Source organism: Peromyscus leucopus, chromosome 1 (assembly GCF_004664715.2).
Source record: "Peromyscus leucopus breed LL Stock chromosome 1, UCI_PerLeu_2.1, whole genome shotgun sequence".
NCBI classification, from domain to species: domain Eukaryota; kingdom Metazoa; phylum Chordata; class Mammalia; order Rodentia; family Cricetidae; genus Peromyscus; species Peromyscus leucopus.
In genome coordinates this window covers 108,097,217-108,115,303 of record NC_051063.1, presented here as the reverse complement: position 1 = coordinate 108,115,303, position 18,087 = coordinate 108,097,217, and the positions used below count along the sequence as shown (strand labels likewise).

The 18,087-nt window shown below is 40.5% G+C and overlaps 1 protein-coding gene across 1 annotated transcript in view; it reads left to right on the top strand.

Annotated features, from left to right (window-relative positions):
• LOC114681477 (probable asparagine--tRNA ligase, mitochondrial) overlaps positions 1–16,802 on the top strand; it is a 91,240-nt gene extending 74,438 nt beyond the window's left edge. The window contains 4 exon segments of the mRNA XM_028854984.2: positions 1,142–1,279; positions 10,322–10,419; positions 12,496–12,522; positions 16,217–16,802. Coding sequence (XP_028710817.1) covers positions 1,142–1,279; positions 10,322–10,419; positions 12,496–12,522; positions 16,217–16,361 — 408 coding nt within the window. The 3' untranslated portion in view covers positions 16,362–16,802.
• The last annotated feature ends 1,285 nt before the right edge of the window (positions 16,803–18,087 follow it).

Here is an 18,087-nt window from a genome sequence, read left to right as displayed (position 1 = left end):
AACTTCTTATTTAAAGTGTTTGTGGGGTAGAGGGTACTGCCAAACGTGGGAATAGTAAAGTAGTATGATGTGCTACCCTTGTCTTTGAACAACCCTTCACACTGGTCCCATGTCCAGTTGTTAGATGTGCTTACAAATTTTAACAGTACCTTGAGCTTCTTTGTTGCTGTTGCTTTAGTTCTCGAGGAAGGATCTCTTGCAGTCCAGCTACCGTCCAATTTCCTGCATAGTGAGGATGACTTGAACTGCTGATCTTGCCTCTACCTCCCAATGGCCGGCATTATAGGTGTGCACCACCAGCCAGCACTTGTTGGTTCTATAATAATTAATTGTGTAATTTCTTTGTTTTGTTTTGTTTTGTTTTTCGAGACAGGGTTTCTCTGTGTAGCTTTGCGCCTTTCCTGGAACTCTCTTTGGAGACCAGGCTGGCCTCGAACTCATAGAGATTCACCTGCCTCTGCCTCCCAAGTGCAGGGATTAAAGGCCTGCGCCACCACCGCCCGGTGTAATTTCTTTTTTGATATTTCCTACCAAGCTTCATGAAGTCAGGAATGATACCTTTTTTTTTTCTTACTACTATATCCAACACTTAATATGCCACCTGGAATTAATAGTCATAGTAGTATTTACTAAATAACTAGAATAGTATTATTACATAGTCATCAAAGAACATCTCATGTATGAATTGGCTCTTTTATTAAAATAGAAATTCACTGAGAAAAGCTATCTCACTAAAGATAGGCTTAGTATTAGAAGTACCATCATCTGTCATTTAATTTCCGAGACTTAGGAACAGTAACTAGGGGAGAAACTCTAGGCAATATTAATAAAAACTGTAATTCTGCATCCGTTTTATCCCTTTGGAAAGTATTTTGTTTTCCTGCTTGTGCTGTACTTGCTGAGTGCTATTCCCTGAGATAGAGCACAGAAACAATAGTGTTTATCTACTGGTTTCAGCTTTCATCTTTCCAGGTCTTTGGCTGTTCTTATTAGCAAGTATTTCCCTTGAGTTTAGTCAGCTGTGTAGCCTTGGCAGACAGCCGCACACATCACTGAGCCCCAAGGAGAGAGAGCCCTTGGAGCTGGTACCGGTTATTTTTGTGTGTATATTTTACCCTTGTCTTCTCGTTTCTCATTACAGTGGGGTGTTGATCTGCAAACTGAACATGAGAAGTACCTGGTGAAACACTGTGGCAACATACCAGTCTTTGTCATCAACTATCCGTTAGCTCTCAAGCCTTTCTACATGCGGGATAATGAAGATGGTCCTCAGCACACAGTAAGAAGAGTGTTAAATATTCATCGAAACTGGGCCCCTACCTTGTTCTGTTATATTAACTTTAAGACTATTCTCTTATTTTATACCCATCAGTCTTCCCGCTGAGCTCGGTGTTCTGTAAGCATACTTCTCATTCTTCTCACAGGGGGTTCTTAGTTTAGCAGAACCAAATGTGAGTTTCATTTTGCTTTTGCTTTTGTTTGAATAACTGAGTTCAGGAAGTGGCCTAGAACACTGAATAACAACACCAGGTTGATGTCAGGTTCAGTATTGATTAGGAGACTCCTGGGAGAGAAAACTTGCTGGACCACAGATAATGCCACTGGCATGATAAGGCAGAAGAAGAGTCGGCTTAGAGTTCTTTTGTCTGGGCTATATATAGAAAACAGTGAGGGAAGGCGATGGAGGGCTGAGGAGTTCTCAGCAGATCGCCTGTCACAGGCCTCATCTGTCTTCTCTATCTGCCTGGATCGGTTCTCTGATCTCTCCAGCCCCTTTCACCCTCCATTCTTTTGTCCACTCTATTTCAAATTGATTTTACTATCCCAATTTACTTTCTCTTTATTCTCTTTCTCCTTTCAAGATGAGCTATAATATAAGAATATACTTTTGACTTATATGATACTTATTGAATCGCTGTATATGCAATATCATTAGTTATAAGTCTGTGAGACAAGTATATTTATCTCAAAAGAGGTCAAAAAACCTAAATGTTGCTATCCAGTATCTTATCACAGGTAGAAAATGAGGGTTAAAAGAAAGAAAGAAAGAAAATGAGGGTTATAGCCCAGCAGTAAACAAAACACCCCCATTTTAGGAATACACAGCTATCTGTTTGAAAGTTTCCTGTTTTCTCTTATAGGACAGTATTAGTCAAATTCTGCCATCCTGTCTGAAATCCGAGAGCAATTTTGCCAAAAAACTTGTTTTCTCTATTTACAAGTGAAGACCATCATGCAAAGAGAATTTAGCTCTGCTCTCCCCACCCCACGGTTGCACTGTGTGTTCTTCCATGTCATGTCCCTCATTGTGTGTCGTGTCCCCGTCGTCCCCGTCGTCGTCGTCGTGTGTGTGTTTGTGTGTGTGTGTGTGTGTGTGTTGTCGTCGTCGTCGTCGTCCTCCCCCCCCCCCCCCCGCGGCCCCGCGGCCCCGTACTCCAGCCTGTACTGCCGTAAACCCTCCGCCTGAGCCTCCCCTTCCATGTATCGTGGGCTACCCTGCCGTATTGAGCCACCTTACTCAGGATCTGCATGGCATGTGAAGAGCTGGTAAAGCTTTGCAGCAATGTGTTTCTTTTTTTTTTTTTTTTGTAGTCTCCATGTAACTTTCTCAGTCTAAACTCTTCCTCAGGATTGCACTTTGTTTACTTGTTTTCATTTTTGAGATCAGCCGCATTTTCTGGTTCCTTCCGTCATCTGCTGCAGCAGCTCCTGTCGGGTTCAGCAGTCATCTGCATGCCGTTAAGCCCACGGACTTGAAGAAGTCTTTTTGATTTGACCTGTCTGCATGATCAGCACTGTCGGCTTCTTCTCTGAAAATCCTCTTACCCCGGGCTCTGTGGCATCATGGCTTCTCACTTCCTCTCTCTTCACTGGTTCCTCTAATTAGTCTTCTGTACAGACTGTTTTTCTCCCAGTTTATCAGATGTTGGAATTCCTTAAGTCTAATCCTGCATCTTTGCTCTTGCCCCAAATAGCTTATCAGTTATTCTCAAATAACCCAGAAATTCAGTTTAAAGAAGTCTACTCAAGGTTATCTTTTAAAGCTCTGGACTCACTTCTATTTTTATTATTATTATTATTATTATTATTATTATTATTATTATTATTTTAATTTATTCATTGGAAGGCACATGTGCATGCCATTCTAATGTGAGGGTTTAGGGGACAGCTTGCAGGAGTAGGTTCTCTTCTGCTATGTGGACCTCAAGGATCCAACTCAGGCCATCAGCCTTATCCCCTGAACTATCTCATCTGCCCGGGACTCATCTTACTGCCTGGGACTCATCTTACTGCCTCATTGACTACCATTTAAAAATCTTAAAGGCTTGTCAAAAGCAATACCCAAAACTGAGTCCATGACTTCTCTTTTCCCTTCCTCGATCATATTTGATCTATTCTTCTTCTATCTTCCATCCTTCCTTTCAATAGGATCTCAGTATGTAAGCCTGGCTAGCCTGGAACTCACTGTGTAGACTAGGCTGGCCTGAAGCTCAAAGAGAACTCAGAGAGATCCACCTGCCTCTCCCAAGTGCTGGGATTAAAGGAGTATGCCACCATATCTGGCCATGATCTTTATTTCATGTTTTTCTCTCCTTGTGATTGTGGAGACTCCACACCTCAGTATCTGCAATCTTTCTCTCACTGTGGTGTCCAAGCCATTACTAAATTCTGACATTTTACACTACTAAATATATCTTAGGTCCATTTCTTTATTTCCATTTCTGTGGTATTTAAAAGGTATTTCCATTATCTTTTAAAGTAAGATCTCCTCTGAGTCTTGCCTGCATTTTTTTCTGTGGCCTCCTAACTGCTCTTTCAGTGTATGCTTTTTCCTCCAAGTCTCTGTTCTCATTTCAGCATGAGCTTTTAGAAAATGGAAATCTAAATGGGTGTGATAGCCCAATTCTGTAATTCCACCACTTAGGACGATCAGAAATTCAAGATTATCTTCGTCTATGTAGTTTGGGGCTAACCTGGGCTAAATGAGACCCTGTCTTAAAAAATTTAAATGTAATTCTTGTCATGTTAGCTCCTTTCTTAAAACCAGTCATTGGCCTCCTTTTACTCATACCAGACCAAGTATGACTGTACCACTCTCTGCCTAGTCTCAGTTTGGATAGCCTCCAGGCTTAAGCCCCTGTACATGCTTTATCTTGAGCAGTCTTCCCAAAGATATTTACATTAGCCAGGCGGTGGTGGTGCACAACTTTAATCCCAGCACTTGGGATGCAGAGGCAGGCAGATCTCTATGAGTTCAAAGCCAGCCTGGTCTACAGAGTGAGTTACAGGACAGCCAGAGCTACACAGAGAAATCCTGTCTCAAAAAAAAAAAAAAAAAAAAAAAAAAAAAAAAAAAAAAAAAAAAGGTATTTACATTAGCCATAGATAGTAGCATTTATATTAGCAATCTAGGTTGATTTTTGTTTTGTTTTGTGTTTCCAACCTATAAAAAGCACTTGTTTCTACTCCTAAAGAAAAAAATCTTCAGTAGTGAATGCACAAATCTTGGGGAATGAATTACATGAATAAATACTATATTTCTTTCTGTGGGACTCTAATTACGGGTTTGAGATAGGTTTGCATAAGTTTATGCAAGATATTTCTCCTAGTTAGCATTAAATGTCAACTCGACAGCCCGTGGTTATCTGGGGAAGTCTCCATCAGGGGATTACTTCCATCAAATTGGCCTTTAGGCATGTCTGTGGGAACTTTCTTGACCTGCTGATTGAAACAGGCAAGCCCAGTCCACTATACAGTACCATCTCTGAGCAAGAGATCCTAGGCTATTTAAGACAGCTAGCTGGGCTGGAGGGATGGCTCAGCAGTTAAGAGCACCAGCTGTTCTTTTAGAGGACCCGGGTCCAATTCCCATCACCCCTATGGTAACTTACAACTGTTACCTCTAACTCCAGTCCTAGAGGATCTGTGTGCTTTTCTGGTCTCCACAGGTACCAGGTACACACATGGTACACAGACACACATGTAGGCAAAACACTCATACTCGTAAGAATTTTAAAAAGAAAGCTAAAACAGGAGGCAGAGGGAAGCAAATCTCTGTGAGTTCAAGGCCAGCCTGGTCTGCATAGCAACTTCTAAGCTAGACGAGGCTACATAGTGAAGCCCTGTCTCAAAAGGAAAAGAAAAGAAGAACAAAGAAAAAGAAAGCCAGCTGAACAGAGGCTAAAGAGCAAGCCAGTAAGCAGTTTCTGCCATGGTCCCTGCCTCTGCTCCTGCTTGAGTTCCTGTCCAAGCTTCCCTCAATTATGGACTATGACCTGGAAACAAAAAATAAACCCTTTCCTCTCCAGGTTGTTTTTCAACATGGTATTTACCACAACAACAGAAAGCAAACTAGAACAGATTCGGTGAAACTTTAAAAAGTAAAACAGATGTAAAGACATGAGAGGTGGTTCGCTCATGTAGTTGGAAGGCTAAGGCAGGAGGATTGCCCTGAGTTGGAAGCTAGCCTGGACCACATAATGAGTTACAAACCAACCTAGTCCACAGAGTGAAAATTTATCCCACTATCCTCACCCTTACCTCAAACCCACCTCCTAAAACCCCAGTAAAATAGGAGTGTTTCACTGGTATTTTCTCTAAGCAAATGAAAGATAAGGGTAGAAAAATATTTAATCTGTATTTAAAACTTTTGGCCTGAAGCAATAAATTAAAAAATGATGTTTCTATAGTAATGATTTTCTTTTCTTTTCTCCCACTCACTCCAAGAAAATGAAGATATATAGCCTGCCATAGTGAAAAGTACATTAGATTGAGAGCTGTAGGTTTGAAATCTAACATTCTTACAACATATCCGTATGACCTTATTTGAGGCTTTGCAGGCCAGAGAGTCAGGTTAGGTGACCTCTGTGGTGCATCTCCAGGAGTCTCCAATTTCATGTCACCTGTTTTTCTTTCCTGGCAAATGTAAGGATAACATACAACTTACAAAGCATACTTTTGTCATTTGAGAGCTATTATAATGAATCTAAGGAAACATGGAAATACCATGTGCTCTTGGGTCCAGGTCTACAAAATGCAAGTAGAAAATACTCAGCTATATGATTGGCTTCTCAGAATATTCATTTATAACTTATAAATTTGACTAGGAAAAAGTAACCACTTTGAATGAGATAGATCAGGACCACCAGGTAGTGTTAGGATTCTCAAAAATATGTCAGTATTACTTATATTAGTATAAGTATTACATCAGAAAAAGTTAAGCATCAGTGGACATCCAATAAAGTATAAACAATGAAGTGACTTGGACAGGCAACCAAAAGAATATCTAGTGAATTTCCCTGGCCTAGTGAACTGACCTACATCAAAAGGACCTTGATCCTTGAACCAACAGAAATAATGAAGGGATTGCTAATTTTACTTAGTGAGGAATAATGATTGTTCTGGCAATTTGTATCAAATAAAAGTATGCACTGCAGCCTATCTCAGGTTGTTCTCAGGTTCTTTATAATGAAATGTGTACTTCAAATTGTAGGGATGGGGAATAGAGAGAGAGAGATGATTTTAACATACATGTGGTAGATTTCTAAACTTTTATTGCTGTTTTATTTCTCTCCATTTCCTTAGAAAAAAATTAGTTTAGTTGAAGCAATAGATATAAAAGAGAATACAGATGCCTCCTAAGCCTTCAGGTAAAAAAGGATTGTAAAGAAAGCTGCACTGTTATGGAAAACAACAGAAAGAAGTAGTTCAGAGTAAAGAAATTGCTTGTATCATCGCATTTACATAACAACCCATTTTACAGGCTTAGAAAATATATGACTTACTTTCTCACTGCTGTGACAGAATGCCTGACGAAAAGCAACTTAAAGAAGAAAGGGTTCATTTGGGTTGTAGTGTGAGAGGGCACATCGCGTCGTGGGGAGGCAGGTGTAGTGGCAGAGGAGAGGCGACTGGACACACTGCTCCCCGATCAAGGCAGCAGAGAGACAGGTTACTAACAGTTCTTCTCTAACAGTGACAGAGACTGCGGAGGCTCTGTCCGCAGCTTTAGACTTGCTCGTTCCTCACCAAACCACATTTTTCACATGTTCACAGTCCACGTTGTGCTTTTCCTCACTGTAGATCTGAGTAAGACCAGTGAGCAGTAGCCATACCACTGCGTGAATGCTGTGCTGTCTTGAAACGTCCTTCGCCAAAGAAATTAGTCTGTTACTTTGAAATTAAGCTACTCAGGTTCTTAGGACACAGGCAGAATGCAGTCATATTCTTTGCCAGAATATAGCCCAAGTGCCCGTTAGCCCGGTCCCTAGTCCTTGTTCCCCTGAGAACTCGGGACCTGGCCTGCTACTGTCCCACATTCCTCTCGGCATTCTTAGAACTATCACAGCAGTCACCAGAGAAGTGCCTTATGTTTCTGTGACCACTGACCCTCTACTGGGTGTCCATCTCCTTCCAGAAGCATCTGTAGATTAACCCTTCATCCAGGCCCTTGGGAGACACAAATCACAACTGGACATTCTATGATGGGGTATAACAATGAGAATAAAAATTCAGTCCAGAGGTAGTTAATGAATCTTTTTGGCTGAGACTTGTAGCTAGAGTTTTCCTGCCTTGCTCACAGTAAGGACAAATCTTTGTCAACCACCAGTCCCACAGCTGCTCAGACCCAACCAAGTAAACACAGAGACTTATATTGCTTACAAACTGTATGGCCGTGGCAGGCTTCTTGCTAACTGTTCTTATAGCTTAAATTAATCCATTTCCATAAATCTATACCTTGCCACGTGGCTGGTGGCTTACCGGCATCTTTACATGCTGCTGGTCATGGTGGCGACTGGCGGTGTCTCCCTGCCTCAGCCTTCCGCTTCCCAGAATTCTCCTCTCTCCTTGTCCCACCTACCTGCCTGGCCACTGGCCAATCAGTGTTTTTTTTTTTTGACATACAGACCATCCTACAGCAGAGACTAATGAACTCCATCATGATAACTTGGGCAGCAGACCAGCAGATAGAATGAAGAAGGCAGTGTCAGCATGTTGAGTCCCACAGAGACAGCTATCAGTGAAAGGAGCCACCCCCCAGAACTCTGTGCTGTGTGGTGCTGTTTATAGGGAGTTCAAAAATAGCAACTTCAGCCTGTCCGATCATAGTCACAAAAAATGTAGTTCTTTGTAGGGGTGACAACCAAAGAGGGCACAAGAAGGACTTTTGGGGGTGTTAATCTTGTTCTCTTTCTTGATCTGGGTTGGTGACATATAGTGTGCTCATTTTATGAAAGTTAGTTGAGCTATACATTGTATATACAGTGGACAGCTGTTTATTTGTATACTTTTATACATATGTTATATTTTAATAAGTTCACTTCAGAAGGGAATGCTGTTCTTTCATCTCTGCAAATAGTTTGCAAAAGTCAGAACCAACATTTATAAAATTGTTTAGTTATCTCTGCAAACTAAATTCTGCAAAAACATTAGTTACCACCAAGATGGCTCAGTCGTTAAAGCTACTTCCACCAAGCCGGACAGCCTGAGTGGAAGGAAGAACAGATTCCTGCTAGTTATTCTCTGACCTACACACACGCACGCGCACGCACACACTCGCACATACGCACACACACGTACTATTCTAAAGAACTATTGGTGGTCTATGGTCTGTGAACTGGACTGGAAAGTAGAGGACTAAGGATGAGTCACAGGTGATTCCCACAAGTCGGACTTTTAATTCTAAAGTTGGCATTTACAGGAATGTTTTCCTTTCTCTAAGGAAGAACTCAGATAACTTGTATGTTTATGTAGCTCCCAGCTGATTTCTGCTGGCTAGCTTGGAATTTAGAATTCCCTGCAGAAAAGAGGAGGGCAGTAATTACCTTGGCCCTGAGGGAATGGAAACATATTTTGAGACAAGGTGAGAATTCCATTCTTTGGAACCATTAGTGTCTTCGTAAGCTATAAAACTTTGCCTGTTTATCAAGCACACATAATGAGACTGACTCAGTACTTACAAGTAATTTCAGTCATTGCTGCCCATTGGCCCAGCTGCATCCCTCTACTGTGGCATCAGAGGCTATTTCCCCACTCTGCCTTCTTTCCAGGGGCAGAAGGTCAGGGGTAACAAAGGTAGCAGAAGAAAGGACATCTTAGCATAGAAAAGTCATATATCAAAGGCTTTCTTCCCATTTAGCCTATTTTTTAATTGAAAAATCTAAGTTTTATTTTGAGTACATTGATTGGAATCAAAGAGTCAGAGTCAGAAGGGAACATCATAAATAGAAACCAGGGTTCGCTCGGCTTGAATACCAACGTGAACTATTTCTAGACAGCTTGCTGCTGCAGCTGTGGAACTTAAGCAGAATCAAAACTCATACCCAGTAGAGGAAAATGGGCCTGGGCGCATTCCAGACCTGAAGATGTACAGAGGGAAACGATTTTTGTTTAAGCTCGGAGAGTTAGAGGAATGTGCAAAAGAATGTATGTGTAGCCTCTGGCATTCCCTTAGCAGGAGAGTGACAAGGTAGAATCGAAGTCCTTCCACTCTTGAATTTTCAGGGCTGCATAGACACACAGTGGAGATTCGTGCTCAAAGGGCTCAAACTTGGTCATCTTTAGATTACGACTTCTTTCTCTGCAACTGGCAAGTCTTGAATGAGATGTTTAGTTCCAGTTTCTGTTACCTGATTATTCCCAGAACCACCAGATCTGCACCAGTGCTATGTATGCTGGTCCTGTATTCTGTTCTCTTTGAACCTTTTTTTTTTCTTTAAAGTAGAAACAAGTGTTAAACAGAGAATGTTCAAAAAGTCAAGGTCATGGACTGACTTTTGCCTGTGATTTGATACATTTCTAAGAAAAAGACTAACATGGAGAAGCACTGAGGGTTCCTGTCCGTTCATTTGTTGTTCAGAGTAGTCACGATGAAGCTCATAAACAGGAACTCGTACGTATGCTTTTAGCCACATAGTTAAAAGATACAGATATTTTCCAAAGGGAATTTTCAAAACTTGGAGATTCTGGTGATATGCTCTAGCTCAGTGGTTCTCAACCTTCCTAATACAGTTCCTAATATAGTTCCTCATGTTGTGGTGACTCCCCAATCATAAAATTATTTTGTTGCTATTTCATAACTGTAATTTTAGTACTGTTATGAGTCAATGTAAGTATCTGATATGGTACAGGGGTCACAACCCACAGGTTGAGAACTACTACTGTAGCTGGTTGAAGACATATCCCCAAATAAGATTCTAATAAGCAGCCACTTTTAAAATTGTTTCAAGAAAATGTTCCATTTGCTTGAAAATCCAAGTGTTGTTGGAATCGCAGGGAAGTACGGTGCTATTCATGGTTGGTTGATTGGTTTCTTCTTTAGGTTGCTGCTGTTGATCTTCTGGTTCCTGGAGTCGGGGAGCTCTTTGGAGGAAGCCTCAGGGAGGAACGGTACCACATCCTAGAGCAGCGACTGGCCAGGTATTGGTCAGACCTAAAAGAAACACCCTGAAGTAACTCAGGGGGCGGGGATCCTCAAAGGCACTCGCTGCACAGTAACAAAAACACAGCACTTGGGCTCCTCACACCTGACAGGCCTGGCACTCTCGGGCTCTGTGGGATCCTGAGGAGTGTTTCTAACATTTATAAGCATCTTTCTTGAAGACTGGATCTATTGGAAGGTATAGGAGTGCATGCTTATACTCTCAGAGAGAGGCTAAGACAAGAGATGGAGTTTCATGAGTTGTAGGCTGGCCTGGAGACCCTCTCAAAAACAGCAAAAAAAAAAAAAAAAAAAAAAAAAAAAAAAAAAAACAGACAAACAAAAAAACATGATGGCACATGCCTACAGGCCCAGCACTCAGAGACTGAAACAGGAGCATCGTTCTTAAGTTTCTAGAACATCCCAGTCTCCATGTGTTCCAAGTAAGACACACTTACATAAAATTTAAGACCCTGTCTTAAAATTAAAAAAAGCAACAGAAATTTCCAAGCCCTTCAAAGCTTCTTCATTTTTCTCTTACTTGTGTACTTTTTTATGTGCTCTGTTTTATGAATGTCATGATCCCACTGGATCATAAAGACAGACTAAACTAAGAAAAGAACGAAGATAGAAAGATGCTAAGTTAGCATTTGTAAGATTTCCTTTCCTTAAATTCAGAGAATAATAGATATTCACAAGCCCTCATTTAGCTATTTGAATAACTTTGTTTTAATTTACTTTTTGAGATCTGTAAAATGAATCCATAGATTACTTAAAAAATATTTTGGAGATAGAAAGTAAGGAATCCTATTTCTAATTGAACTGTCTATCACGCCTGTATGCATGATCCCCCAGAGAACTACAATGACTTCCTAAACTGACCATGGTTATAAGCCTCTGTGTTCTATGGTTTCCGTTTTTGCTATATCAAACATTTTTTTTTTCTCCTCTGTATTAATCCTTCTCTCCAATAATACTAGGTTTTGTCATACTTGGAAAAAACATTTTTAAAATGTTCTATTAAATTAGCTATTTTTAAGGCCACCTTTTCCTAATGGAGACAGGCTTTGAAAGTTGATACTTTTCTCAAATCCCAGCCTGTAAATCTCTTGAGTGCCTTGGCGTTGCAACCCCACTCTCCTTAGCGGCTCCACGGGCTTAGACTCCAAAAGATAGGAAGTAAAAGGTGTGGACGAGTCCCTTACTGACTAGACTACCTCCTCCCTGCCGCCACTCACTGTTAGACAGTCCTGGGAAAGTTGTCGAATTGGGGTGAAGGTTAGAATCTTTAGATGAAAGAATTTGACATTTCTCTAAAAAATTTTCAAGCACAATAAAAATCACACATGGCAAGAAACTGCATCTGTTGAAAGACCAGGCGATCCATTTTCTTGAGTTGTTTCCTTCCCCTAGGAGACCTTAGCTAATACCGGACACGATCCAAATTTGTCTTTGCCAGTGAAGTAGGTGCATGTTCCTTTGACTGACTCGTGGATCTGTCTGTGGCTGTAGCGCATGTTTTCTGTCCTTTAGAAAATTAGAACTTCGATGGTTCTTGTCATTCCAGATACCGCTCTAAATACCTTTTTAAAGGGCTGAGGTTAATGGTAATAACCACTGAGCACTTGAAATGTTACTCACGTTTCTCTCTACAAGAACCAAATTGCAGCGGTAATATGAAAGAACTGCACTGTAATTTTAGATGTTGTGCAGTGAAGGTTGTGTCCAAGAGTGCATTGCCTGTGTGTGCCTCCCAGGCACCTTGACTAAGCAGTGTCTCTGCCCTTCCTTCACAGATAGTAAGCTCACGTCAGAGCAATCCCTCCAAGTCCTCTTTTCATTCTAGACACCGCTTACTTTATTTACCCCATTGCTTACTGTTAACGGTGATGACAGTCTCCTCTCTTAAGAAAACGTCACTTCCTCAGTTCCATTGCATGATGGGAGGACACAGGCTTCAATGTGTGTGCTTCCTTACAAAGGCCCCTGTGTTCACAACCTAGAGTAAATGTTTGGTGGTTGATTAATAAATGTTTTATTGATGTCTCGATTTTTTCCTTATTTCCTTTTTATAGATCTGGACTTACGAAAGCCTACCAGTGGTAAGGACATGGCCCCTGTCCTGGGTGCATTCTGGGTGTTATGTGGAAAGGATTGTTACTTGTATTCCCATGACCCTGTGAGCAGATGCTAAGAACTGAACTTGAGGCTCAGAAAATTGTTTACTTCCAGTCTGTGAAAAACAGTAAAACTAATGTTTACCATTTAGTTACTACTTCTTCTATATTAGAAAATAATGTTCACATTTTTGCGTTTGTTGTTTCCTGTAATCATCCCAACCTTTAGAGAGGTAGATGCTGCTGGTATCCCTTTGTCTCCCCCTAAACAAGAGGCCAGACATGTGAACTGACTTAACCAAGATCATAGTTAGGATGGGGCTGAGAACTCCTCCATACACCGAAACCTGTCTTTGTGTTCTTGTTTACTTATTGAAATAAGGCATTGCTCTTAGCCCATCATGCTTCGGTCTCCCTGTTTGACCGTGGGAGCTTTGATAAGTGATGTCTTAGGTATCCAAGAGCTCTGGAGCCCTCAGCTGCCTAAGAACAACCACCTGTCCAAACTCACATTCACTTCCACAAAATTATTCTGGTTTTCTTTCCACAGACTGGTCAACTACTTGCCAATGTAGACAGATTACTTACATGTCTACAATAGTGCTGCTTTAGGATCTTGATTTCATAATATCAGCAATATAATTAACCATTTTGTTCTTAGAAGAACATGACAAATTATACTCGACCTTTGTTACTTTGGTAACAAAGGAGATAGCTTCAGAGTTTCAAAGTTCAGCTGATGGTTTTGACTGCCTGGTAGTTCCCAGCAGTATCCTTAAGTATCTTGATCTCTCTTAGTTTCTTGGTTTTCATGATTATAAAATGAAATGATAATATCTATTTCACAGTTATTGTATGAAATGAAAAAGTACATTGTATTTGCATTGAGTAGAAGCAGTTCAGTAAATGATAATTTCTACACCTTTTTTCTTCTTTTCTTCTAAGTATTGCTATTTAGTAGGTAAATCTATTGAGCCAATTATACTATATTCCCCTCTGATTCTATCAGCTAGTATTCATAATATTCATTTGCTTAAATAACAGTAAATTTTATATATTGCTTAAGTAAGTATGATATTTATTAAAAACATGTCTATATTTTCTTTTTTAAATATTTTAACTTCTCTTTTTGGGAGGAAAAGAGGACTCACATGCCACAGCAAGCATGTGGAAGTCAGAGGACAGCCCTTGGAGTTGGTTCTCTCTCTCTCTCTCTCTACCATATGGGTCGCAGGGTAGAACTCAGGACAACAGGCTTAACTACATGCAACTGTACCAGCCGAGTCATCTCTCCAGCTCCTAGACTAGTTTTCTAACTAAACCTTTAATGCACATAGGATCTTCAAATAGAAATATTTATGACTTGAATCCTCTTCAGGAGTAGGCATAGCATGTTAAAAGTGAAAGAAGCTTAGAAAGTTTTGCACCCAGGATCTCTATGAAAGTTCCTCTGCACTTTGAGAATCCAGGTGTCTGAGAGTGAACTCACTTCCTATTTCTGCTGCCACATGCAAATCAAATCAGTAGCCAGTTCCAGATACTTTCTGGCATCTTTACTACACTTGCTTGCACTAGAATACAGATTTGAAGCATAACATGGTAGTAAACTATGATCCCAGCACTTGGGAGGCAGAGGCAGGAGGATTTCTGTGAGTTTGAGGCCAGCCTGGTCTACAGAGTGAGTTACAGGCCAACTGGGATTACATAGTAACACCCTATCTCCCCCCACCCACCCACCTATACACACACACACACACACACACACACACACACACACACACACACACAAATATACCCTCTTTTTTGTTGTTGTTAAAAAAAAGTAGATTTTTTTTTCCTATATCAAAGCAAAGTCAAGCAAAACCTAGTAAGCTGAATCCCCCTGTTAATTCAGCTTACAACATTCATACCAGTGTTTTGACATTGGTACATAAGAAATTTATATGTATGAAACCCATTACTGAACCTCTGAAGCCAACTTTGGTCCTGCAGGTATTCATGACAACTGATTTGAGGTGCCTTCATCTCAGATCGTCAGTGAGTCAAAACTGTACCTTGTTTCCATGCCTTGTAAACTGAAAGTGAATTCCACCATCAAAACTACACTTACCAAGACTGTGTTTACTCCATTTATTCATTAAATTTTTACTAATCATTTCTTACTAATCACCATGTTGATCTCACTTGGACACAGCTCATCCAGTTGCTATTTATCTTTTGTTAGAATCTTGACTGTAAAGTGTCAATGTGTTAGCACTAGAACAGAGGAAACAGTTGCTAGGCAGTCTTTATGCTTGAAGAGCCAACCAGCCACTAGCTGTGGTGCTTTGAAGGCTTACTGTGGAGCTGATTGCACAAATCATTTGAGAAATTGTCAATTTGGTCTAATTTATATCTATGACTCGAGAATTTTCAGACTGGAACAATGAGGTAGCTCAGTGGGTAAAAGTACCTGCCACCAAGTCTGACAACTTGAGTGTGATCGCTATGATAGAAGGAGAGATATAACTTCTAAAAGTTGTCCTCTGACCTCTGCACAAGTGTCATGGCGTGCATGCATGCATGTATGCACACACACACACACACACACACACACACACACACACACACAAATAGATGTAATAAAAAAAATAAGTTAAAAGAAATTCCCAGTCAAATGGTGTAATAAGAATATTGGCAGGGCCATCCTTTTCCTTTCCTCCTAAAATGACTTTATTCTATGCTAGCTTGTTGGAATCTGAGTTCCAATCATAGCTATACCTTTTTTGACCATGAAGTTTTAAGGAGTAGAACAAGCATGGTAAGTGGCCTCCACATGTACCCACATAAGCACATGTACATAGATATATACACAAACAACATCAACAACAAATTCTTCACTCCTCTCTGTGTATTGAATAATATGTGAATAATATGATTTGAGTGAGGAAGAAAATGCTGCCATTAACATATCAAAAAATAGAAGAGAGGTATGTTTTCTAGTACTTGGGAGGCAGAGGCAGGCATAGCTCTGTGAGTTCAAGGCCAGCCTGGTCTACAGAACAAGGCTACACAGAGAAACCTTGTCAAGGAGGTGGAGGAAAAAAAACAAACAAACACTAGTATAATATAAGAAAGTAAGGGCTGGAGAGATGGCTTAGTGGTTAGGAGCACTGGCTGTTATTCCAGAGAACCTGGGTTTAATTCCCAGCACCACATGGCAGCTCACAGTGGTCTATAACTCTAGTTCCAGGGGATCTGACATCCTCTCACAGACATATATGCAAGTGAAACACCAATTCCTATAAAATTTAAAAAAATAATAATAAATAAGAAAGATAGTGAAAATATATCATTGAGTTAGGAAGTGAAAAGGGGAAAAAAAAAACCTAGTATAAAAAGTGTTTTGAGGCAAGTTTTCTGTACATGAATGATACATAAGTAACTTGAAAAGAGAAAAGGTCACGTGACCAAAGCCCACAGCAGACTCCACTGCTGCTTGCTTGGGTATCCTTGGATAGCTAGAGCTCTCTAACTTCTCTATTTTCATGGTCCCTGTGGAAAGAGAAGATGGGTGTGCCCTACCACAGTGACATAAACAACAAATGACAGTAAAATACTTGTAAGATACAAAGTTCCTGTCATAACATTTGACCTCATATAGTGTTTATAAGTAATGATTCTCTGGTTTTAAAAACAGGTACCTGGACCTTCGTCAGTTTGGATCTGTGCCACATGGAGGCTTTGGGATGGGATTCGAACGCTACTTACAGTGCATCCTAGGAGTTGACAATATCAAAGATGTTATCCCTTTTCCAAGATTTACTCATTCGTGTCTTTTGTAGCTGAAAGACTGTTTAAGGAAAGAACTATATGGAGAAGACTCTGCACATGAATATACACGTAGAAGACTGGTGCTTGCATTTTAGACATGTGGATTTCAGTGCACAGTTCTTGTGCTGTGAGGTTTAATATACGAAAAATAGAAATGGTCTTGATTTTCTTAAAAAGTCAAAGGCTTTTCATGGACAAATAAACTCCCCAAGAAGAAATACTCAGAGCAACTGGACTTTCAAGTCTGTGACCTCAATTAAGGGGGAATAAAACAGAATAGCTGGGCCTCTTGTCCAGCTGCAGGAGAAGCTGGCCCAGGGGACTATCTTGAGCCTGGGTAGCATCTCAAAAAAGAAAAGAGGAAGACATTGAAGTGTAGGGCCTCCAAGTTCCTCTCGGACTCCAAGACGGTGGGAATGTCTCACCTTGCCGTCTTTCATCAGAAGCTCACTTCCTTTGTATTTCCTTAAAGCAACCAGTGGCCAAAAGTAAGATGATGCTGCCTCTCTCCTCCCTTGCCATTTAAGCTGCAGTCAATACCAATCTTGTTCCCAGTGCTTTACTCAACTTTATTCAAGAAAATATTCCTTTTCAGGGTCTGAATGGGTTAATGAAGTTGCTGTTCTGAATTGTAACATTCTTCATTAGGTAGTGGAAAAAAATCACATTTAATAACTGTTGATCTTTAGTGATAAAAGTTAAGGAGAGATCATTAATCATTTAAACTCTTCAGTCCACTCTTCTAGCTCATTTATATTATATATTTATAAATACTGTAATAGTCAATAAAAGTGTTTTTTTTTTCATTGATACCTATGAAAGAAGTTATTTTTAAATTCCTCTCATTCTTTTCCCAGTGAAATTTGGAAGAAATTTCCAAAAGATGGGGATGCAAATGTGGGCAAAACTTATGCAGTGGGAAATTCTGGAACCTGGTGTGACCTAGTAAAATGAAACAAGTGCCGGTTTGGGAGCTCAAGATCTGACAGTTCCTACTTTGGACAAAGCCACTTATTTGTGTAAACTGGAGCATCATTTTCTTCAGAGCTGTTACAGTAATTGAGCATACTTTAATTTGTGTGTATGTTTAAAAGTATGCTTGGACTGGAAATGTGGCTCAGGGTTAGAGCATTTGCTCGCATGCTTTGGGCTCTGGGTTTGAGCTGAGCTGAGAGGGTTAAGGGTGTCCCACACTTCTACAGATGATTGTGTCAGTCAGTGCTTTCGCCTGCACTGGGTTTCACTTACATGGACCTATTATTGGTCGTATACTCAGTAGAATTTATGTGTGTCAAATAACTAGAAGAGGAAATGCATTCCTAAAGTAATTAAATTTTAAAGTTTTATTAGATAGCTCTCTCAGGTTAATTATTTTTTTAATTTAATTGTAGATATATGGTTGTTTTGTCTATGTGTATGTATGTGCACCAGTTGCATGCCTGGTGCTGACAGAGGCCAAAGCGGAACATCAGATCCCCTGGAATTTGGAGATTATGAGCTGCTTTGTGGGTGCTGAGACTAGAACCCTGGTCCTCTGGAAAAGCAGCCAGTGCTCCTAACTGCTGAGCCATCTCTCCAGCCCCTCTTGGGTTTATTCTCTTTTGGGGGTTAGGGAGTAACAGAGTCTGTCTGTGTAGCCCTGGCTGTCCTGGAACTTACTAAGCAGAGCAAACTGGCCTTGACCACAGAGGTGCACCATGAAACCCGGCCCTCTCTTAGGCTAGTTCATAACCAGTT